Source organism: Oreochromis aureus, linkage group 13 (assembly GCF_013358895.1).
Source record: "Oreochromis aureus strain Israel breed Guangdong linkage group 13, ZZ_aureus, whole genome shotgun sequence".
Classification (NCBI taxonomy): domain Eukaryota; kingdom Metazoa; phylum Chordata; class Actinopteri; order Cichliformes; family Cichlidae; genus Oreochromis; species Oreochromis aureus.
Window position 1 is genome coordinate 15421134 of NC_052954.1, and position 25531 is coordinate 15446664.

A 25531-nucleotide genomic window follows, 5' to 3' on the forward strand; every position below is an offset into this window, starting at 1 on the left:
GGGCTGCTTTCGTGGTGGTGTTGTCACACAAGACCTGAACAATTTTCCAGCACTTTTCTTAATCTATGCCACAAAGCTCTGAGGCAAAAGGGAGTCCAACCCAGTAAGTGCACCCAACAAAGTGGCAGGCTTATTAACAAATATAGTATTGGTCAGTTCAGCAATCAAAACTAAAATGAGCTCTGAAATAAAACTAAGTAACAACAACATTACATCTCAACAAACATGTTACACACCACTGCATGCAGAATGGCTCACTGACTCAGTTTTACATAATGAACCACAACTTTGACAAAACAAACAGTCTTTAGTTCTTTTAAATTGAGTTTAAAGAGTTCACTCTGTAGCTGTTTTTCTTTCGTAGCTCTAACTCACATTTCATGGTCTTCTGGAAATCGTTTCACAGTCAAAGCAGCGACCGAGTGCATGATGAACCTTCCAATTCCATATTTTTAAAGACAGATTTTTATATTTTTTCCACTATAAAGAAAGAGGGAAAAAAAGAAGCAGCAACAAGTACATGACTCTAAACTCACCAAACTAAAAATCAATCCGTCAATCACCTGCTTAACTGGGAGTGAGGGGACCTCCAGCTTATCCAGCTGACACTGGAGCTAGGCAGAGTAAACCCTGGCGAGGTTTCCAGACTATTGCAGGCCTTCACCTCAAGATTTCACTAATTTAGCCTGCAACAGGCTTTTTTTTCTAGAAAAGCTCAAACTTTTTAGATTGAAAAAAGATTGAAAAAAAAAAAAAAAAGTGAGACAGCGGAGCGACAACATGGACTCTGGCTCATTTAAAAAGAACTAAACACTGCCAAATCCTCCCACTGAAAAGCTAACACTCCGTAATGACTGCAAACCATTTATTAGATCTGAAATAAGGACTGAGACAGTTATCAAATACATTTTGCTAATTTTAATACAGCTCAAGGGTGAGATGTACAAGTATGCATTATTAGATGCTATCTAATCCTTAAAAAGAAATAAACTACGTGCACGCAAATCTCCAAATTAACCAGAGCTGCCTCTGGTGAGGCGTACTGAATAACAAATGACACTGCTGCAAATTTAGTCCCCTGGGTAAAATTATGCTGCATTAGGACAAAAAGATACATCATGTGCTGAGCAGAAACGAACAATAGAGTCAGAGAAGTAATCATTACCACTGATGAATAACCTTTTGATTTGCTGTGGTGCTCTTTCACATCCCAACAAATAACAATTGACTATTTTTTACATTATCTGTAACTGGCTCATAGTTTAAGCTTAAGGTGCCTCTTTAAATTTTTTAAGTGTTAGTCAATATTATTTGCCTGTGCATGGGAAAACAGATGAACTTGGGGATTTTCCAGATTGCAGTGCATTCACAAAGCTGCAATAAAGGCATGGACGTCACTTTCCATATGAGGCTTCTGAAACAAATGCTGCGATTACGTCTTGGATTATGTTTCTCACCCTTTGCATAATGCACCATCCCCACAGTACACCCCTGGTCCATGTAATGACTACAGGAAGAGAACAAATCACACAACGAAAGCAAGTTCATGACTAATGATTGTAAATCCATTTGAAGGAGATAAACACAGTCCTAGTCAACTGCCTGCCCACAGTCTAAGAAAGTGCCAGCTTTGTCAGATGTAGTCATGCTCCACCAAATATTAAACATCAAGGGTCTCTTGCTGACAGCAGCCCGGCTGTGCACTGTTATCCAGTTGCCTTATTATACTGAATAAATCCTCTCCATGTCAAGCACCATGCTTGGATTTTAAGACCTAATTTAATTCCAGCCATGTGCAGCTCGGGCGCTCTGATGTTTAAAGTGAGAGACACTGATGCAGGATGGTTTGCATATACCAGAGGAAGTCGTGAAACAGAGAAATGTGCATTAATGGTACAAATTATTATGTTTTTGGTCATCATCAGGGACATTTGGCTAAAGTCATCTATGATTAAATTACAGATTGAGGTTTCCACAAAATGACCCAAATGTTTCCTCCAGCCTCCTGAAAAATACATTTACATTCATAAACTAACACTGCTGTCCCTCTAATTGGATCCAAAGTTAGCAGTCTGGTAAAGTGCATAGTATGAGGGGAGATAAGAGCACAAAACTGTACCTCCTAAAGAACCGAGATTAGAGGAGCAGTCTGTGTTGCTAATTCCACAGCAGCACAAAAAGGTTAGACTTTTAGACAGCCACCTTTTTTTTTTTTTTTAAACAAATTATTGAGCTGAGGCTCAAGAGGAAAGTGAGGAAATATCTCTTGACCACGTATGCTTTGAATAAATTGCATTGTGCACTAGGAGGCAATATTCCAAGGCAGCATAATACAAGTGTGGAAATTGTTTATTTTCATCCGCCCTCCTGCCACCATTCATCCATACTGCTGCCAGCAAATACAATGACATTGTTTTTGAGACAGCTGGGAAATGTTCTAGTCATCACCCCCCAAACCATGTCTCTGCCAAAATACTGTGCACTGAGAATATAAGCCATCTGAGTTCAGACCAGTGTAAAAACAAAGAAAGGAAACAAACCAAGAGAGCAGTTTTAACGCATGGTTACGCAGAAATAAATGCAGGATCACGGACATGTGAGCAAAGAATATCATACAGCGGGAAAAAAGAAAAGAAACGTCTGTGTGAATTTTTGAAAGGCTGAATCAAAACCTGCAATAAAGAAAATAGAAAAAAAAACATTTTTAGACAAAATACAAAAGCTTACTGTCTCAATTATAGATTTTTTATGCAATTTTTGGTCATAATCTTTCTATTTTTCCTTTCAATGAGCACTGTGGTGCACTCCTTTAATTTTCTTCACTTTTTCTCCCAAAGTCTGCTATGCTGGAACTAAAAGACTGAAAGACAGATTTTCAACTTTAATACTTAATATAACAATTTAGGGAATTTGTAAGATTCAGCAGAATTCAGAGCATGTCCAGAGATACAGAATTATTTGTATGTGTATTTAAAAATATGAGACTCAGGCATCTTGAAAGAAAGAGTCCAAATCTTCTGTCATCTCGGCCAAATGTTGGGAGGTGTTTGCTGCCACCTCTTGAGTTGCGGTGGATCCTTTGGAGGCGGAGTTTTCCTGTGACCTCTGCGGAGCATCCATCTCTCTCTTTATGTCCTTGCCTCCACCCAGAAGTTTCTGGCTCTCCAGAAAGTACTGGTTGGGGTGATTGAGTGAGAAAGATGAGTCTTCAATCTGTTTTTTTAAAAAAGGGTAAAAAAGAGAGAAACCACATGAGAGGGAAGGTCAGGAGATAGGAAGAACAGCAGGTTTAGTTTTCATAAAAGTGGCAGGTTGCTAGCGCAATGATTGACTGATTCAATGAAATGTCACCTGTTATAAGACGGTCATTTAACATCTCCGTCAGTGAGGGTGATGTGCAATGGTTTACTAATTTACTAACGATTTACTAATGAGGACAGGAGGCTTTCACAGCCACATTAGTGAGCAAAGTCACCTGCTAACTACTCTATCAGAGCACAGTGAAAAGATGAAATGGCCTTTCAGGAAATAAAAATGTCAAAATCATTCATGATGAGTAAAAAACCCATTAATCAATTAGCGGATGGAATACAAATTCTCTTTCTGTGACCTTTTCTGTGATTTTTAAATAATTAGGTAATTTGATTGATGTTTTCAAAACATTTCATTGTGGAAAAAGTAAATGATTTAAAATACCCGAACAGCGTGTCGGCATCTTCAGTTACCAAGGAAATATTTCACTGGCTAATCGTACCTATTGAACCGCTAGTACCGGCCTTCCTTTTAATAGTATTTTAAGGTATCTGCAAGTAGACCTAAATGGTAGTCCGTCAGCTCCTAACATTTCTCTGGCTCAACAAAGTCAGCCTCTCTCTCTCTCTTTTTTTTAGCTGTTGGGATGATAAAAATTAAAAATGTGCATTCAGTCTGTATATATTGCCATGTGAGGCAAATAAATTTATTTTACACATGACTGCAAAACATACTGTTTGTTATTTTATTATTTGTTTGCCTGGAGAAAATAAATGTACATGTAATGACTTTAACTAAACAAGTGACCCACAAATTCTAAATGAAAAACGATAAACAACCCAAGTAGCCCCGGGAATATTCCCCACAAAGGAACATCAGAGCAGATGTTCAACACCAGCACAGTTTATATCAGTGAACCAAATTTTGTTGCGCTACTTAATTATACGGATAATAATGACAGCAAAGATATATTTTACCAGTAGTAACGGTTTCAGTTGGTAAGATTTTCAATATTTAAAAATCTTCCTATAATGAGCAGCAAAAAGATAAGGCACAAAGTAGACATAAGTAAGTCAATCTTTATTAAATTAGAGTAAATTAGACTTCTAATGTATATCGAAATAAAAATGATTGACATTATGTTTTAAAAAGAAGATATGCATGTAAAGTTCTGGAAATCTACAGATTTCAGATTGACATGTAACTTGATAAACACAAGCTAATGATCTATGGTTTAAATTAAGACCATGTTGAATTGTACTACTAGATGTACTATTAATGTACTTATACACAGGGATTTCACTGTCCAAACCTAGCAGACCACCGTTTCGTTTATACTGCTTTAGTAGAGTGAAGAGATATAAATCACTGACAGAAAGACTGAATTTTAAAAATCTATCTAAATTCATGTAGTGTACATTTTTATACATTGAGTCCATTTTAATAAAGATAGAAACTTGTAATAACACTAAATATTTACCTTACTAAAAGTGCAATGTGTCATTTTCCCCTATCAGCATTAATTGTAGTGATGCCTTCCTTTTGACAACTGAACACAATCGCCTGTTGGTTTGTGAGCTAGTGGTTTTAGGCCTCATGTGAGGCTTTTCATTACGCACAGAGTTAAATGTCAAACATGAAGTCGCCACATCCTGACTTATACCTTGCTGTTAATGTTAGTATAATATAAGTATATGTATAGCTGTGCTTAACAGGATAAACTCAGTATTAAAGTGTTTATTAAGGTAGGATTAGATGCAAAGTTTGACTTGTTCCTGAAGCCAGAGGTGTTGCCCCCTGCTGGCCATTAGAATGAATGAACTTCCACGCTGACCTCTACTGTCCATCACACTATACAAGAAGCTGTGTAAATGCAGCGCATCCATGTGTGCAAACCCCAGCTGAATGACCTGAACGAGCTGCAGTAACAAGAAAATGTGTTGTCACTTTCAGTCCTAGCTTTACTGACTGAACAGGATGATGACTCACGCACATAAAACAGCTTAAATTAAATAAGCATCCACAGGGGGGCAAAATAGATTGGAATGCTATAATAAACCTATGAAAATTAAGCGGCTGTGACAGACAGCTAATGATGGATGGGATGACAGTTTTGGGTCTCTCCTGAGCCTTCATGCATGAGATGTAAGGACCGAACCCCTGCCTCTGACACAGGTACCCCTGGTTACTCCCTGCATCAAATGACTCCACTTACATTGTGTGTCAGCTCAAAGTATTTCTGGCATGCCAGCTGGTAGTGCATTCCTTTAACCAGCTCCAGGATCTGCAATAAAAAACACAGTTCACAAAAATGAAGGTTAAACTTCTACACCTTAGATACTGATACAGCAACTCTACAGAGAATACTGTTGCCAATTTTTGCTTCGCCAGCCCTCTATTTAAAATGACTTTATCCCTTTTTTTTAGTTAATCAACATGACAGAAGTGAATACATTCTTAAAAAAATCTCTTCAAACCTAATAAAAACAGATCACATACATATTTAGGCTAATCTAAATATTCATGCCCTGGGTCAGCTCTTTGGAGAATAACCAGTGGCAATGATTACAGATCTCAATTTTGGGGGATTTCTTTTTTTTTTTTTTTTTTTCTGCCTTCTGAAGCTCTACAAAGCTGAAAAGGGAGAGGGTGAACACCCAGCCTGCAGCCCAACTTTTTACTGGGTCACATAAGAACGGCAACGTTCTGGTAATAAAGCCACTGTAGTGTGCAGTGAGACTGCATACTCGGGGTGAGTGACCTGCTGAAAAAAGAAAAATCCCAAGTTATCAGTACTCACTAAGAGAGAGACACTTCTGAGGAGTCTGCCTGAACTTGGTTCCTTCATTATTCCCCAGATTCCTGAAGGCTGCCTCCAGCGTGAAACTGCCACCAGCATGCTAAACACTGAGGCTGGGGTTAGATCAGTGTCGAGCTACGCACAGTTTCAGTCAGACTTTGCTGTTTTTATCAGAGCTTTAGTTTGCTTAGTGGAATATGAGGAGCATTTGCTAAAATGCACACAAACGATGGATAATAAAGGAAAAATACAAGCTGTGTTATTATGGTAAGACTTTTACTTTGTGAGGTTTATTTCTGAAGGTTCCTCTGGGATTATAGAACAACGTCTTAGATTCACAAGACATTTCGTGATACTATTACAGCCTTTTAGCTTTTACCTATCTTTACCTTTTTGGTCTCTTGGAAATAAATCTCTTTTGTCAATCCCTGATTGATGTTGCATGTACATAGGAATATCTGTACAGACATTCTTCCCGACTTGACATGTCCTCTGGCAACCTCATGGTGTGAATATATACCCAAACGTCTCTACAAATGCTGCACAGATTGCCATAAATTATTGACTTGTATATTAGTTTTTCACCTTCTTTTGTGAGCAATCTGCACATCATCTTCCTGCTGATTGGTGGGTTCACCAATTTTTAAAAGGCTATTTCTTATTATTAAATCTCAAAATATGTATATTGTAATTGTATTTACCTGTACTGATTTTTCTCTGTGTAAAACTGCTCCAAATCAAAGCTGTACCACGTGGCATTAGCTTGTCCCCATCAGGTGTGTGACAAAAAAGGTGATAATGTAGGGTCAAGTGATTAAAGCTTAGCGACCAGTCCAAGACCATCTGTGATGGAAAACTGTATTTCCAGATTGATTGACCAGTCATTGATGGAGGCTGATGGCAGTCGCTGGGAAATCGATTGCTAAAGACCCGGTCACACAGGCCTAGAGGCAGGTCATTGATTGGCAACCACCAATCGTTAGGGTATATGCTGACTCAAAAAACTTCTTGCAATTGTTTTGGTCACCAGCAGATTGCTGCAGTCCCCTGTAGTTTGCATGAAACACACAAACTTGTCGCCAAACACTTCAAAGTCAAAGCTGTGCCTCAGTGTTAAAGCAAACGTGCTTTAGCAAATTTTGAAGGAGAACATTTTCCTTTTCTGCCCTTGGAATATGTTACTACCACTCAGCTAGCAGTTAGCCAGAAGACTAGTGGGGGTCTTAGGTGCAAACTATGGGCGACAATGGCAATCTACAAGTAAACATGTATTTTTTTTTGGTGCAGCACTAAATTCGTGAACAATTTCACAAAGCGACAGCCAGCAACCTCCAGCAAACACTCAGTCGGAGAACACACTTTGCAAGTGGTGGCTGTGTGACACCGAATATAGCAGATAACTCCCAAGCAATGTGTGTGTTGCACACACAGACATAAATATTAACCCCAAAAAACAAAACACGCTCTATTCTGCAAAGGAAATTTACCATATTTAAGACCAACTGCCATCAGCTACTGACATGAGTACTATTTGGTGGTACTCATGTCTTTGACAGTTTTTATAAATCCAATAAGAATGCTGGCTGAGTTTTGTGAGACTGAAGAAGAAACATAACCCACATGCTGTCCCCAGTCAGAGAAGGGAATTGTGGCTAGAGGGCTGTTCAACCATTTGACAAACCGACTGTGGACAGATGGCACCCACCTGATTGATTCCACTGGGAGACACTTTGTACACTTGAAGCTTCTGCTTCAGCAGCTCTGGGTCGCTGTGACGGAATGGACATCCTACAAAGATAAGACAGGATTTTATTTAAAGGAAAAAAAATGCAAATAAAGAATTTCAACAGTTGGAAGAAAATAAAGGAGCATGAAAGCACATTAAACTATAACTGCAGATTTGCACAGATTTAGCGAACACATAGCAAAATGTGTTACTGTTTCCAAGCCAACCACTTCTTCCAACAGCCGTCAACTCACCATGATGGTCTCCTTGGCTGGGTGGGTTTGATAAAATCACCTTCATGCAACTGTAGGGGGTGTAGTCTGTTCGCTTGCCTTCTTTGCCAAACATGTGGCGGATGCTGTAGGCATATGCTTTGTCAAACTACAGAAAGGGAGAGAAGGAGAGAGGAAGCGAAAGGCATTAGTGAGGATGAGGGTGTAAGAGGGACAAGGTAAGGGTGAAAAGAGTCATTGTCATACATCATGTCAGTTTTGACAGGGTGTTTTCCTCAATGAAATATAGAGCTATTAGAGAGAACCTGCTGTAGAGGTGTCGCCACACTCGAGATAGTTGAACCACCGATGCTGTAATATGGCCATCTTTCTCAGAACTTTTGCCCACTGCCCTGTAGAAGGACTCAATTCAATATGAAGTAGATTTTAAATTCAACAAAAAAGGCCCCAGAACACAGTTTAATGTGCACAGCACTTTTGTAATCCTCAGTGTGCAGCTCACATTCAGATGAGCAGTTCAATCCTCTAAACTGCTCTAATGAGTTTACTGAATGTAGAGCAAGCATTTTATATTTCAGTACAGGAGTTGTTGGTGTGTGTGCATTGTGTAACAGGCGTTTTGGATTCAACCTATTGAAGGTGACATGCTCAACATGCCAGTCGTTTTAGCTTTGACCTGCCTTTCACCCAGTGGCAGCTGGGACAGGCTCCAGCCCCCTATGATCCCAAACTGGAAAGCAAATTAAGAAAATTGATGATATTATGGGATGGATATGCTGAATACATGGACTGTAATGACTACTTTTTATATTTTATAGACTTTTTAAAAAAATTATTGACAGATTTCTTGACAGTGAAAATTATCGTGTTTTTTGCCCTGCATAGACTTGAATATTTTCATTTATACAACTTTGCATTAGTACTGACCATCAAGTGTACAGTCAGACTGAATTTACACTCAGATAAAGCCAGGGCTTGTTATATCTTATTCAACAGTTCAAGGGCTTAAAGGCAGCAGAACTATGCAAATCCTGATTTGATATCTTGAAAACCCTTTACCTGATCTGCCCTAAAAGTAGGAGATCAAAGTCAAGGACACACATGAACTGTATGACAGACCTCTGAAACCCTTCTCATCATCTTCCAGCTAGTTATACTTTTTGATGGGGGTCATTTTACACAATCTTTGCAGTGAACTTTTTATTGCACAGTAATTCTGTGCAGTCATTAAAATGCATTACAGTGACCGTGCCTCTAAAAATCAAGTGTAAAATACACAGAGCGCGCTCTGACACTGGCAGAACACAATCAACATGACTGCACCCATCATAACACATTAATGTTGCAATAAAACCCTGCAAACTTACTAATGTGCCAAGCTGCAGTGGCAATTTAAAAACTTGTAAAACCTTCTTTAAGTACGATAAATCAAATAATAAATATAAGAGGTCTTTTCCTGATTTAAGACTCCCTTACTCTATTAAAACAAAGCACAGGAACTCCACCAGTGTTACAGCGTATTTAAGATGTTACCTGGAATTTAAAAAAAACGATCATTTCTAAGCTAAAAGTGCCACAAGGCCTCAAAAACAATACTAAACAGTCATTTGTCCCAGCAAAGCTGAGGTAAAGCACAACCTGCCGCGTGAATGAAACCCCTCTAAATGTGTTTTTTAATGTTTTTGTCTTGCCTCAACCTACACTTCAGATAATCCTGGATATACCCCGATACAGCTGACCCCCAAACTGAGCAAATTTACAAAAGATGCATTCAATGGAGTTGAGCCAAAGCTGCTCTTATGCATATCTTGGCTCATGGGACTACATCACTATAACATCCCCCCACACTCTACAGCACATTCACAAAATCCTGAATTAGGTCACAATCAAAGGGATTACTTATGTGTGTGTGTGTGTGTGTGTGTGTGTGTGTGTGTGTGTGTGTGTGTGTGTGTGTGTGTGTGTGTGTGTGTGTGTGTGTAAACTTGGCATGGCTTCTTAGGCTCAGCCCATAGTGACTGATGTGCTTATAGCTCCAATCCCTCTTATGTTAAATACCATTATAATACATTCCCCTTTCAATCAGCACAACGAGCCTTTTCACACCAAAAAACAACAACATAAAGGTGAGTGACTATAAAATGCAGGAGCAGCACACGAGCTAAGTACTTTGATGTTGCAGAAAAGAAGACATTGATCGCTTTTTAAAAAGGTCATTCACGCAAAATTAGCATTTAACTAAATGGCAGAAAAATTAGAGCAGCGAAGTCACTGAAACACAAAATCTGTAACTCATGAAACAGCTTAAATTAAATGGGAAGACTTAAAAAAAACTAAAAGAAAAAAACCCCATCACTGTGACAGCTAGAATTTTAAGGAATTTTTAATTTTAGCCTATTTTGACATGTCACACTAGGAAAACCGTGTGTGTGTGTGTTTGGAGGGGGTTGGCATTGGTTTCTTCAGCTTCAGAGTCCTGGTGTTGCTGTCTCACTGTCAAAAGTGTCATGGCTGACCGTTCTGCCTTAAAAGCACAGGGCCACAATGTTACTAGCAACACCTGTGTCATATCTGCTATCCCATGTCATAACTTTTGCAGTAGGTGCCTATTATTTCTTCACCAATACCGAATTTGACATCACTGCCAAGACACACAGGCTGTTATTCTTTGCCGACAGATCCCATAAATTACAATTTTGAAGAATTGTGACCAAAATATTACCACTGGGTAGCTTTTAAATTCAGCATGAGCAGTAAAAATGAAGGAAACTCTCGGACTATCTGGTTTGTAAACATTATATATCACATAAGTGGTGTACTGGCAAATATTCTGTTAAATTGGATCTGGAATTGAGTTTTTCAAGCTGCTGAAATAGTGGTCCAAGAGGAGAAAAGACACAAAAATTCTAATTAATTCCTACATCCTGATCCTACTAATGAGTTGAATGTTGTCATTTTGTATTTATAGACCTTTTTTTGAAAAACGAGAGAGAGAGAGAGAGAAAAAAGTCATTAAGACAAAAATTATCTCAGGCTTTATTTTATATGGGGTAGCAACAAAGAAGCGTGGGGCTCCTTTTAAATTATACTGAAAATACTAGAGATAAAAATAGCATGGTGCACATTTGTAACACATCTCCAAGAGCAGTTAATATAAAGTGTCATCTAATGACTCATTTGTTCCACCTACATTATGAAAGAATGTGTCAGTTAGTGGAAGTTAATTAACCTTAAGTTAACATTTGAAAAACAAGTAGTTTAAAAGCAGGCCTACCCCCTCAAGGCAATGCAGCACACTCAAATGTGGTACAAATAGACACTCCTCCAAATGAATTGGCCAACTTCTGTAGCAAGAATAATGGATAGATCAAGTTGATTTCATCAATTTTCTCTCCCCCTCTAGTCTAATATTACATTGCCTCTTCCTCCGGGCCTCCCTTTTGGCAATGCTGCCTCCCATCTTTTTCCTCTGTGCCTGTCGCATACTAATGAGCAAGCTTTGTGCAGCCTGCCACAAAGTGCAGTCCCTGACACAACACATACATCACTGAGAGAGCTGCGATCTGGTCAGCGCGATTCTGCTGCCTCTGCTGTGGAACAAGAGCAGGGCTTTGTGCACGGCTACTTTCTCTGAGAACTTGTACACGGGAACCAAGCCACCTCATGTACAGGGTGCTAAAGAGGGCTGTGGTATACCATGAGGCTCTCACTGAGACTGCTTTACTAGGGTTAGGCTTCATTAACAGCTTAAAAAAAGAGAATGGAATACCTTTGTGGTTCAAGTAAAATTCATTTTTTAAATATCAGCATTCAAGAAAAAAAACAAAACCTCACTGAACTAACCTCCAAAATAGCTATCCTGACGTCAATCATTGTTCGCATCAGTGCAAACCTATTTCTGAGAGCTCCACAAATTATTCAGTGATATTTTTACTTTTCATCTTAGTATGCATATATCTGTATGTTCTCCAACCAGAATTTACCCTACTTTAACTATTTTTTGGAGTATCTATATTTAAAATGGCAGAGTACATCTTTTAATAACACTCCTATTAACCGTTCCCAGAACACAGATACTATATATTGCCAAAAAAATATGCTTATTACAATTTCCAATCAAATTTTATGTCCTAAACATGCAACTTTTTGTGGCTTTTATGGACTGCAATCATGCAATAAACAGCAGTGAACAACAGTTTTGTGTCTCTTCGATTAATATTAGACATTAGGGTTGCTAAAATTCATTAGCCTCCCATTGCTTCCATGTACACCGTGCTTCTGCAAAGCTGGTCTTTCCCATCCAGCAAAAAGATTTGAACCTTACAAATGACAAAGCACCTGCTGTCTATGCAGCTACAACCATGTGCATCTTTGTGTATCCATTCTGGTCAGAATCCTGTAATCTGTCTCCTTATTACTCCTTCAACTGAGGCACCATCAAGAAACAGGGGCTCAAGACAGTCCCACATGCTTGGACAAAATGTCTGGCTGATGCAAAACATGACCCAGACTGGAAAGAGCGCAGGCTACCTGGGGTAAGATGACCAGGATGCCAGCCGTGTGATCTACTACTACAAATTAGTATTCAAAGACTACAGGGCTCTGGGATCAAGGCCCGTCCATAAGGACAACCACGCCAGACTGCTACATCAGGTGTCTATTCAACTCAGCACAATCACTTCTTGGCACTTGCTGTGCAGTCTGTTAATACTGTATCTTTTGATGAGCACTCAAAGCTGCAATCCACTTATGTGTGAGCTCTGCATGGATGTCAGCATTAGTCAGATCCACAGTATTTCTGCACATCTTATAAAATATAAATGATTTGATGACAGCAGGTCAAAACAGCTCATTCGCAAGTACTCTTGCAACTAACACAACCAACGTTTTCTCAATGCATCTTTTCATCTAGAACAAATGCACCAGGAGTTAGAGTTTTCCAGAATATACTACAAGACCCATTTAAGAAAATAAAGCTGACAAATATTTTGGATTTTGCATGTCGAGTAGTGCAAGTAATTAAAGTGAATATAATTGCTGACTAATCAGCTCTTAAATTAGGTTGGAACAGAACAGCAAACAGTCATAAGATGTAACAGTGAGTCAAGTGTGGAAGAGCAAAACACACTCAAAGAATTGGTTGAGTAAGGTATGCTTAACCCGATAAGTTTAGATCCCAACTTTAGGAGAGATTGTTTTCACATCTAATGAACATTAGAGTGCATCTTTTAGGAAACGTGATATCTCAAGAAATTCCCAAATGGCCACACTGTGGATGGAGCATTTTAAAACAAAAAGCCTACTCAAAAACCACAGGGCAGCCATATTTCACGTCTAAGATAGCCCAGACAAGGTGAGGCATGTGAGGTTTTCCAACATTCTGTAGTGCTTACTGTAAAAGCAACTAAAAAAGCAACTTGATACAATGAGAGAAATTAAGAAGTTATTTTCTTGATAGATGATAAGGAAATGCTTTAACATTTATATGACCAGACTTTGAATCGATGTACGCATGCCAGACCAATTCAGAGACATCCCATCTAACAAAGGAGGTATGATCACAAAGTCCTGCAAGGCTGCAAACCAAAAATACTTTGTGCGCTTTGATGCATAAGGCATCAAAGGGAAGGCTTGAACTGTGGTGAGTACAACACAAAGCGCTCGAAAATATGCTTGTTTTTTGACATCAACAAAAAAGTCTCCACCTTTAAAGGCTGTTATTTTTCACAGAGAGAGGAAATCCAGCATGCATGGCGAGTAAGTGTGTTCATATCGCTGGAAGCCAGAGGTGAATAAGAGGATGGCCTTGAAAGTGAATAGCAGCATAGTTTGTGCTTTTAATAAACCCACTGAACTTTCTGATCACACCTCCTGAAGTATCTGCAACTATGGTGAATGAACACGGGAAACAAAAATCCCCTGCCTGTTAACATAACACAAACAACACGATCATATCCAAACTTTTAGAGTCAAGTCAAAAAAATCTAAAAAATTAATAGTCTAATAAATTTATATTTAAAGCCTTACAAGACTAAAAAGCATGATTCATAGCTACTTAACTCCACAGCATGAAATTCTATTTGTTCTATCTGAGCTGGTCCATTATGTGGAGTCTCCTGTCACTTCTCTCTCTTACTCACATAAAGAGTGAGCGTTTTCTTCATGCAGAACAATTTTAATGTCTTTACTGTGTCTGTCTCCTACCGAGAGACATAATAACCCAACTCATAACCACTTCAGTTTTCATTAGCCTCATCAAAGCACTGAGTGCACCTAATGACACCAGTGAACTTTCCTTCAATCAATAAAGCTTTGATGGAGCCACTTAATCTCCAATAAAAACAGCCCCACCCACTGAAGTGTTGAACAGACCAGACCAGAAACCCTCAGTCTGACAAATTCAGACATCACTATATCACTATATTTTACTTAACTTCCAGCAACACATGTACCATCATATGTTGTAAAATAAACAAGTATGTTTTGAAATTGGATCAAATTTAGTCTGTAAAATAATAAAAAATTGTAGCCCATGTCATTTCTGGGATGGGTGAACGGTTACTGAGTGATGCCTGTATGTTATGTAACATTTTGTTGACTATGAACCAATTATGAATAGGATGGACTGAACCACCCTTCGCCAGGAGAGCAGGTAGAAGGTATCTGTTGACTTTTTGTTTTAAAGATACTCAGAAAATATTCATTTACAAAGCATTAAAATGTATCACCATTACCTTGTCTGCATCCACTTTGCCTCTTATGAACTCCATTTTCCAGAACTGCAGTGCCTGCTCCAAAGACAGGCCGATACCTTTGAGGAAGAGACCATATTGCATCCGACCTCCATGGCGGAGATGATGGTTTTCTCTAAGAGACTGGTGGAGCTGCCTCATACACAACGGGAATGACTTCCCTGAAAGCTGTAAGCAGGTAATTGTTAATGACCAACCTGAAGAAATGTATTATATAATTTATATTTTCCTACAATTATCTATTTTGCATCTATGGAGTACAAAGGATATTAATTAAGTGAAATTAAACACCACATATTTTTGTATTCACTGCCCCAGACCAGCAACAAGGCCCTTCTATGCAAAAAGGCACCTTGAAGAATTTGCCATGTGAAGAAATTTCAAGAACAGATGTTTAAAGCAACTTACTGAATCAATCTGATCCAAGGAGATTTTCCCAACATTCTTCTGGATGCTGTAATCCTGTCCCACATATGCATGACTAAAAGAAGAAAAACAATACATTATGTGTGTGTGTGTGTGTGTGTGTGTGTGTGTGTGTGTGTGTGTGTGTGTGTGTGTGTGTGTGTGTGCTGAGGCACACGGTACATAAAAGTTGTCAATGATCTGCTGACTCAATGACCGCAGAGCCTCAAACCTGTGCACCAGGAGCTTCATATCATAGGCTTCCTGGTTGAACAGCACCTTTAGATGCTATAGCACTTTTGACCATACAGTCTATTCAGTGTTTACTTTTTGCCAGGAACTTAAAGTAGAAAACTCAAATGATCTTTTTTAGATACATTCAGCAGATTTAAAAGTATTATACAAACACCCATAACAGCTTAAGATGACGTCTTCAATTGTCTTGCTTTGTCCAACCAAGACTACAAATAATAAAAAGAAGCCAAAATCAAAATATTTTCTATCAACTCAAAGATCTATACCGTTTACTCCCTTACCTTGTTATTAAAACTGCGACTGTCTCTCTGTCTCATAATTACCCATATGAACTAACACGACTATCATCTAATATTTTCTCCCAGAAGAGCAGCAGGCATGGTAGATAAAACAGTGCACAAGTTGGATATTTCTAGTAACCTTGTGATGGAAGAAGCATTATGCTGAACACGCACTAAGGGGCAAAAAGTTTCCACAACATCTGGACATTATTTAAAGGGTAAGTCTGAGTTAACTCAGACCAACCAAAGACACTTTGGTGCAGAAGATCAGTTATGCTAGAAGTCTTTTTCATGGTCACACTGGCAAAACAGCAGCGATGTTATTCATCCTGCTTCTTACCTGAGGTGGTTAAGGAGAGGTTGGAGCCGTTCATCAGAATGCACTGCTGGTAGCGAGCGAGCTGTCAACTGCAGGAGAGATGGGCATCACATGAGTAATGGCAAACAGTCTAGGTCAAAGTGTTATAACAGCCCAACATTGCAGGTTAAGTGCACCTGATTCGTTTTAAACTATTTGCACTTTAAACTAGCGCACAGAATCTCGTAATTAAAACTGTCTTTCTGGACCGCCGTTATCCAAAAAGATCAGAAACGTGTAAACAATTTAAACTAAAAGTTAAGTTCGCCACAGTATCTATCATTAAAGACTTTGATTATGTGTTGCTCAGTGTTTACTAATTTCCAACAAAAAAAAGAAAAAGGGAAATTGCTGGCTGTGTGATCAATCCTGCGACACCTATGAGAATCCACGACATTCAAAACAAATTACAAAAATCCTGATTTACTAAATGTATGCTTGCAGCCTCTTGTCAGCTTAGTGTGTCAACGCCCTTAAGAGTGATAACATTAATGCATCTCCATGCAACCTTGGCTTAAAAAACAGTAAGATGATTTTTCTGACTTCAGGTTGAGCGAATCATTTATGCAACACATTTTAACACCATCCTAAAACATGTGACAGCAACTGTCAGGCTACTCTTTACAACATCCTCTGACTTGCAGCTTTCACATGCTGTCTCAGTCTAAAAACAGTCAGCTGTAGGCCTGAATTATGGTTTTTCATTTTAAAAAAAACAAAAAACAAAAAACTGACTCTTGAGTTTTGGCCAGTTCAAGGTCTGCCTTACCCATGCACCAAAGACATTTTAAGATGCAGCATTCTGTTTGTTAAAATGAACAACAAACCAATAAATGGAGTCACATGGAGAGGCAGCTTTCCGTTTCATACCTCTTTAATGACACGTTCTCTGTGATGTCCCCTTGCTGTCCCCAGCGAAGGAGAATAACCATTACAGTAACACACTGGCTCAGTTACAAGAATAATAGTTTTGTTGAATTATTCCATTCCAGCAGTTAGTGGTCTGGATAATTACCTGAAAATTGGAGAATTGCAGAACCGAACAAAGTTGGTCTTTTTTATTTGAGCTTTATTTTTCTCTTCTAATTTGGAAAAGCTGGTCCTGCCTGATCAACTATTGTATGTCAACAGTAGTGCAAATCCAGTGACTTCCTGTACTATACCATCCACGCAAACAGGTTTGCTGACACTGGTTATACTACAACCTGAGAGGTTTTCAGAATCATAGGGAAAACTTCACCTAATGGTACACTTCTTTCTTTTTGAGAACTAAAAAGCACCAAATTGCTCTGCATTTATTCTCAGCTACATCTAAAACTACTCTCAGAAATCACAATCCGATCATCCTGGTTATCAAACAATTCATTTAGACAGAAGGGAGTTTTAGATAAGTAGTTCAAATTGCGGGAAAGCATTTTAGCTCAGTGGCTCAAAGAAGCTCACTCTTTGTCATGAGGACACGGTATTAACTGAGAAGACAGTGAAAGTGGCTACTCTGTTACAGTGACAGACAACATAACACAACCACATCGCAAAAGCTGAAGTGTGCAGTGAAATGATTTTCTCTTAGAACTGCCGCTCCATTGTTTAAACTACCAGACTCCAAATGTGGTGTCTCGTTTAACTTAAAAACCTTCGCTAAAATCAGCGCTCTAGTTTAAAACACTACACGGAAGACTGATGTACAATTATAGAGGGGAAATCAATATGAAAGGTATGTACGGTAATGGCTGACACATATTTTGCAGTACTGATTACAAACTGTATGTGAAAAAAGCAAATGAAATAATCATGAAATTTTTTTCAAACTGGTGCACTTTTAATAAACTCAAAGGAGGTCTTTGGCTGTGTTACAACATGTGGCTGTACAAAGGAATAATTTTGTCATGTAGTGTAAATGTATGTCTATCGTCTACTGGTTAATTAGGATGTGAGAACCTGGGTATTGATGTTTTGATAGGTGAATATAGTGAACTCTGACCACCCGATGTGGATCTATACCAGGAAAAGAGCCAATTTTCAGCAAAGGGTGCCAAACTATAAAACACTGACCCCTCATATCGATCCAATATTTACTCCACCTTACTGTACCAATTAATGAGCATAGTGTGGTCTACTTCAGACAACTTTGAGTTTCTTCCTACATTTTCAGCTTCTTGTGCCAAACATAAAGCGACATCTTCCCTATAATTCTTTAAAAAGTGGCTTCTCTAATCTACAAATATGCGTAATTCTTGTATCCACCGCTCTTACCACTCAATAACAGAAAATGTAATTCACAAATACTGGTAACTGTAATGAAATAAAATATTATTTTCTGTGTCTCAGTACAGCAAGTCATCTATTTTAAGATTTCTTGCCTAATTAACGTTAATTAATGTCTATTCATAAACCACAAACTGACACTGCCTTTAGTTGCTGCTCCTTGTGCCCATTTCGCCATCTGGACTGCTCGCCACCATGGAGCTGGACTTGGGTTGTCTTCTCACATATATTATATATTTACAAAAAAAAGAAAAAAAAAGGCCTCTGGTTCCCAAAACATTGCACTTCAAGTCCCTCAGGACATTCTAAGCAATGCAAAAGCTTGGTGATATGGTGCCATCATAAACCCCCTTCAGCAGCCTTTAAAAAAAACATCATGCCTGCAGGGACAATAAGCACTTTCCTACTAGATGTCCCCAATCTTTCCTCCAGACATTTTATGTCACATGTGCATACTTATTCCCCTCATTTGAACCCTGTGTTTCTACCATTTCCCTCGGGGCACTGAAAGCAACAATGGCAATTTAATAATTCTCCTTATGGAATCGGGGATTCTGCATGCACAAATGGCATGAAAATGGCCACTAGTGTAAAATAATATAAAGTGAAGGTGTGATGGAGTGAGTCACAAAGGTGATGATTAAAGATGGTGTTGTACTGGAGGCAATAAAATGGGCCTACATTTTACTGTAGCCTGAACAATACTGGAGTTTAAAGTATATGCAGATTTGGGGGTCTTAAAAAGCTCACATTTAAGCTTGAACTCTTATGTTTAGGCTTGAAAAGCAACAAAATGCTGAGAATTCTCAATTGTGCTTCTCCATTATTGTGTTAACAAAACAAAAAAAATAAAATTTCACTTACTGCAAGAGCTTTCGACAGCCTTGTGCGGAAATCATTGAGAACAATGGTGACAATATCCTGATGGGGAATGTACGCATAGCCTTGTTTGAGGTACACTTTCCTCAGTCGCACAAGATCCAGGGCATCTTGAAAAGGCACCTTTAAAATGTAATGACAGTTGGAAGAAGAAAAAAAAACAATTAAATCATGAATGTGTTCACAATATAAAGGCCAGCCGTGTGTCCTTAGTAATTTGGCTGCTTAAATTGTGATCCAAGGATACAATTTAAGCTCAGCAAACCAAATGGGATGATTTACATTCTCCCAGTGAAAATGATTGTCAGTAGCAAGGAAATTCAAATTAAACTCCAGTCGTAGCTTTTAAATTCTGTTAATAGAAAAACTGCATTTAATCCATTTGCATGTTAAATCATTATGAGTAGAGACCTGACTGACAGAATGTAATCACAGCCTTTAAAAGATTTGCCTACTATGCACATCAGATTATACAACATAATGTCAATGCATTTCTTTAGTAAGAGTAAGATAAACACATGTGGCGCTGTAATTCTACATTTGGAAAAGCAGGATTTTTCCATAATGTTGGTTTAAACTGCCCCGGGGAGAAATATTTGCTCATTTATTTCATATCGGTGATGATCTGTCTCTATCTGATGAGATACTGGCTCCCGGGGATGAGGAGTTTATTAAAAAAAAAAAAAAAAAAAAAAAAAAGCAGAGCTAAGCAGACAAATCAGAGTTTTACTCCAGTGTATAAAAGTACTCTCACACAGGTAAGCATTACACCATACATACGATGCAAATGAGAAAGCTTGAGTGGTAATTCGTCCAACTCTAATACTGGACAAAAAGAAGACGTTACAAAACACTCCTCTTCACAAAAGGATCCAAGATGTTCTGCAAAGTCTGACCAACCTACCTTACACCATATATTATCATGCACTGTGCTATTAGCTTTAATGATCACTACTTCAAAAACTCTCCTGAATGACTCTTAACTATGCAGAAAGAGAAATCAAGCCATTATGACACATCAACCTAACAGGGCCACTGTCTAGAGGTCTTGGAAGTTACATTCACTCTGTGGTGTGTTCGTGAATATATGTCTTATATACGTCTCCCATCACTACATGCAAAGACATGAGCAGCTCACCTTGTAGAACTCGTGTTCCATCACAGTGATTCCACTGACGCCAAAGCTGGAATTTATAAGTTGATCCTTCAGCTTCAGCTTCTCCTCACTGCTAATCTGAAAAGTTGTGAGATTTCCGTGAGGAGCTGCATAAGCTGAACTGTTAATATGATGTTAATAAGCTTGTGGAAAACAAACATTGTTTAAAAAACAAAACAAAAGCCTCAAGTTCGCTTTTCATTCTTGCTTACACTTGAGTCCCACCCCGCCACCACCACGTTATCCAAACCTACTGTAGTTCTTTCCTTTTGTGAGCCTAAAAGCAAAACAGAGACTAAGTACACTACAATAGTGTTTTACAATTATGTCTTGAGATTTATTATTAAAAAAAATAATACACACATATTTGAAATATAATTTCTTCACAATTAAACCTATTACTGAATAGGGCCAACTTTTTAAAGATGGAAGATGTTATGATGATTGAACAGCTCCACCTAGTGAAAATACAACTGAACACCACTATGCTGTGTATAGAAACAACTTGCATGGATTCAGGCCCGTGTCCTCGACATACTCTGAGCCTGACTTAGAAACAAAATCCAAGATATATTTTCTAAAACACATTATGGTGAAGAGGCACTTTTACATTTGACTTTACACTTTCTCACACCAACATCATCCTTTTTGTTAAACATATTTGCAAATTATTCTACAATTATGCTTTTGTCACATTAATTGTATAATTTTACTAATATGAAACTTGTAAAGTCGTTCCCCTATTTCTATTCTGAACATTTACGTTCGTCTTTCAATGTCAGTACAGAAACACAGTTGGGTGACTTAGAACGTTTTCACAGGATTGCAAGAAGTCCTGTGAAAAACTAAATCCACTCTTAGTGTTAACTGGCATCAGCACCTCTATAAAAGTAGAAATTTTGGCAGATTACTAGTCTGGAGAAAACAGCTGAAACTGGGGCATTGTGTTAATACAATGCCACAACATTCCCAAAAAGCGGATAACCCAGCAAATTACCCCAAGCTAAGGCCATTTAATGGTAAGAGAGACTGCAAAAACCCAGAGTCTGAAGCCCTCATTTAGCATGTGAAATGTTAAAATAAATGTAAAATCATGGCTTAGGTTTGCAAAGTTGCATCTGGATTTCTGGATCAATGTTAATTGGACAGAGGAGACCAATGTAGACATGTTCGGCCTTAATGTACAGCACCACGTTTGGTAAAAACTAAACACAGCATTTCAACACAAACACCTCGGACCAACTGTCAAGCCTTATGATGGAGGGCTGATGATTTAGGCTTGTTTTGCAGCCACAGGACCTGGACACCTTGCAACCATGGAGTCGACCATAAACTCCTCTGTGTATCAAAGTTTTCCAGATTAAATGTGAGGCCATCTGCCTCACAGATACAGTTTGGATGAAACTGGTCATGCAACAGGACAATCAGCCTCATTTATTAATATCTATGTGGAAAAGGTCTTACTCCGCAAATTTCTTCCACTCAAAATTACCACCAGATTTAGGATTATTATTATTTATTTTGATCTTACCACGATGCATACAATAGTAAATCATAGCTGTTCGGAACCAACAGTCCCATAGACTCGCCTTACAATTTGCATACTATCTGCCCCGCCCCAATTTTTTTCATATAAGGAAACATATTTACTTTCAGGGAAGCAGAGAAAATAGTGATTGTTCTAAGAGAGAAGCCTGCACCTCTAGGCAAGAAATAAGGAGAAAAGCTGTAGAAAAATAAGTAATAGTGTTTGAGGTCCAAGGAGGCAGCTGGAAGAGAAGCAGCTTTCCAAAGTGTTTCCACTGGACTGATGACTGTTTTTTTTAAATTAATTAATTAATTAAAAACTCTCAGGCTGAAATGATGGGAGAGAAGAATATAATTTTCCCAGAGAAACTCACTGTGGCTAAGTAAAAAAAAAAAAAAAAAAAAAGCTTGAAGGTGATATAAAAAAAAGACAAATTGTGTGTTTCTGAATAAGTCACTATCACAAGAAGACACAAATTTCAAGTTCCCAGTTGGAATTTTTTTTGTGGTAAGCCTCCTCAAGTATAATTTCCAGAAAAAAACTATTTTTGAAATGTGCCAAGTGTTTTCTTTAGGAAAGCTTACTGTGTCATAGCGGAGATTATTCTTGTGAAGAAATTCCAGTTGTTGTTTTGGGTCCAAGTCATTAAAACGGAAGCGGAAAAGATCAACTTCCTGTTGTATAAACCAGCGCCTCAGATCTTCCCTTTGAGAGACAAATGGAAATAAACATTTATCTTTTGCAGCTGAACAACTTTTATTCTGACCACATCTTTCAGTATTCCTAAATGGAGACTTACGTTTGGCAGTAGGCCAGTCTGAGAATGAAGTGGGAGATATGGTCTTTTCTTCGTTTTTCATATTCAGTTGATCCACTTTGAGATTTCTTGTCATCCTTAAGGGTTAGAAAACAATTAGGTAATTTGAAAGACAAATAGATGTCAATCGTCTAATCATCACTCACCACTTCTAATGTTGTACAGTTTTTTATTTTATGTACATATATGAAAAAATTATCACGTACTAAAAGTCATTTTTACGGTAGCTGTACACTAACTTCCATTATCTCAGGCTCTTGTAATTCAGCATAGGGTCTTAAAATGTTAGTAAAACAGTCACGTTTTCTGCAACACCCAGCAGTGTGTCTTCTTTACTAATACAAATACATTTTATTGCTAAATCATGCTATTTCATCACTATTGCAAAGAGAATTTGATGGATCCTGCCCAAGCTTAAGTTCTAGGGCATCAAAGTCAACACTGTGTTAATACACATTGAGCTATACACTGACCTTACTCTAAAAGCTATGACAGTTTATTAGATACGTCTCACTGCCATTTTAAGGGGATCACAAGCACCATGAAGTCCAGTGCGATATTATAGGACCCTAACCAAATCCAAACCCTGTGTTTTCATTAAAACACGTAACAGGTAGAAGTTTAAAAAGAAATCTCTTTGTGATAAAGCTTTAGCTGAAGTTGTTGAAAACATAATGCAATAACGGACTCACTAATACTCTTTAAAGTTGCATAATGGGAAACATACTCACAGCATCTGGTCTGTAAGGAAAGTTCAGAGCTTTAAGCTCTTTCTCAAGTTTGCTTATATACTGCTCTGTAAGCTTGACATGGCTCACTCCCAAATTCTCCACAGTCTTCAACACTACAGTGGCAACAGACATTAGTAACCACATGTCCTAAATAAAATGTATTTCACAAGAGCAGAGAAAACAATGCTTACTGTAATTTTCATCATTTGAATTTCACTAGTATGAAACAAATCTTACACTTCAGTCGTTCCACAGCAAATGTTTCAAATTCAGAGAGAGAGATGTTTTCAAGAGGAGGCTGTCCATAAAACTGCAGGTGCTGCCCATAGAGCTCCGACTGAGGGTTAATGCTATTCTTCTTTCTTCTGCCTCCAAACTGCATAGTGCCTGATGTTAAGAGAAATCATGTATGTTTTCATGTACCACTTGGTAACAAGCTGGGTCCCAAACCTGCCATATCTGATGCAGTGAGCCATTGACCAAAGCGACCTTCAATACAAATTCATGACAATTAAATAAGCTGTTCTCATTTCAAAATGCATAACGCGTGATTTTGCCATTTTCGCTTTACTAGGAGCTGAATAAATAAAACACACTATTGTGGAGAAGACCCGAGCGACCTTTTAAACGCTTATGACTAACAAACATTAAGAAATTCATTGGCCTTTGATTTGACACAGTAAAGGGTGCTGCTATACAAAATCAGAACAAACGAATTGCTGCACAGCATCTGCTATTAACCTTTAACCAGTCAGTGCAGAAGTGGCACCCGGTATAACTTAAAGCAAAACTTGGCAAACGGAGCCTCTCCTTGACTAATCTTCATCACAGTCGCTCAATTAGGGATTAAAGAAAAGAGTCGAAATGTTTCTGACAGCTAGAAATTAGCCTCTACAGACAAACTGAACTGACAGGGTGAAGCTAGTTGGTTTGTTATGTTACACTGGCTCAGCAGTCAGTAACTGTCGTTCTCATAAACTCAATTTTTACGTTCGAGGCTAAATGTAGCCGCTAACTGAGACTATTTAGCTTATGTTAACAATAGAGCCCATAGCAAGAAGTTAATGGTAGGGAGAAAAACTCCAAATTTGACGTTTGCTAGGTATCAAATTTGAGTTTAAACTGCGTTGAAAAGACCGAGCTCGAACACAGCCCGAGAAACTTATTTCACGGTTCAGGATATAATACTGTCGTTACATTACCGATTAGATGATGGTTTTAGAGTCCTAATAACGTAATCCCGCCAAACAAAGTGGGCTGTTCAACAAACGCGGGTTAAAATATGACGTTGCATCCGACACCGGAAGAGAACGAAAGTTGTGAAGTGGTGTGTACTCGTTTTACTTTTCAGCACAGCCCGTCCCGTCTCTCAAAATAACGGTGACCTCCATGAAAACTCAAGCAAACAGTTTCTTTTAAAAGGATATTACCCAAATTTGTCATTTCACACTATGTTTCCATTTCTGTTTTTTTGGCGTTTGAACCAAATCCGACACAAACTCACGGGCCCATGTGTATTACATAACAAACGCCCCAATAAAACGCGGGTTCTTCTTATCTTCAAATACAGAAAATCTTTGTTTTTCCTTGTGTTTCAGAACGGAAAACAGAACATTCAAACAAAAGGGACCACAGGTTTTTAAAAAATCCATTCAGTATTCAATCTTCAAGACAAATGCTGCACACTGCATTCATACTGTTTAATTTAAAAGATATGTATTCATGTAAAATCTTTGTTTTTCAAACGATTAACAGTTTTAAAATTAAACCCAGATATTAAAAATAAATCATTCAGAAACCCATTTCATTTCCCAAATGCCCATTTGATAAGGTTGGTTGGACTGATTTTCTTCTGAAATATCACTACTCCACAGACAGTTTACCTATCAGATCAGCAAATTTCAACAAATAAGGATTACTGGCATTGTCCTTAGCATATAAACTTCTCTTCACACAGACACTGCATATGGATATACGGGTGTCTATGTAGGCATGAATGAAACACCGCATGTTTGACCCAAGAATGTTAGTTTTAAAATAAACAGAATATATTCTGTAAAGCACTTTCTGGAAAGGTTTAAATTCCATGTCAT

At 38.2% G+C, this 25531-nt stretch overlaps 1 protein-coding gene across 1 annotated transcript; it reads right to left on the bottom strand.

The window, feature by feature from the left end:
- Positions 1-903: 903 nt before the first annotated feature.
- Positions 904-24742, bottom strand: prim2 (DNA primase subunit 2). The gene is made up of 14 exons (XM_031742966.2): positions 24641-24742; positions 23676-23825; positions 23439-23551; positions 22690-22784; positions 22475-22595; positions 20345-20440; positions 19192-19329; positions 16045-16112; positions 15172-15244; positions 14746-14931; positions 8033-8159; positions 7758-7840; positions 5468-5536; positions 904-3213 (listed from the first exon to the last, which is right to left on the bottom strand). Exons 2-14 carry the CDS (start codon positions 23818-23820, stop codon positions 2986-2988), a joined length of 1542 nt encoding a protein of 513 aa, XP_031598826.1. The 5' UTR covers positions 23821-23825; positions 24641-24742; the 3' UTR covers positions 904-2985.
- Positions 24743-25531: the final 789 nt, after the last annotated feature.

Coding starts and splice junctions, on each gene's coding strand:
- prim2 (XM_031742966.2), bottom strand. CDS start 23,820: ATGCAGTTTGGAGGCAGAAGAAAGAAGAATAGCATTAACCCTCAGTCG. Junction 22,785..23,438: donor TTCCTTACAGACCAGATGCT/GTGAGTATGTTT, acceptor CTAACCCTTAAG/GATGACAAGAAATCTCAAAG. Junction 20,441..22,474: donor ATAATCTCCGCTATGACACA/GTAAGCTTTCCT, acceptor ACAACTTTTCAG/ATTAGCAGTGAGGAGAAGCT.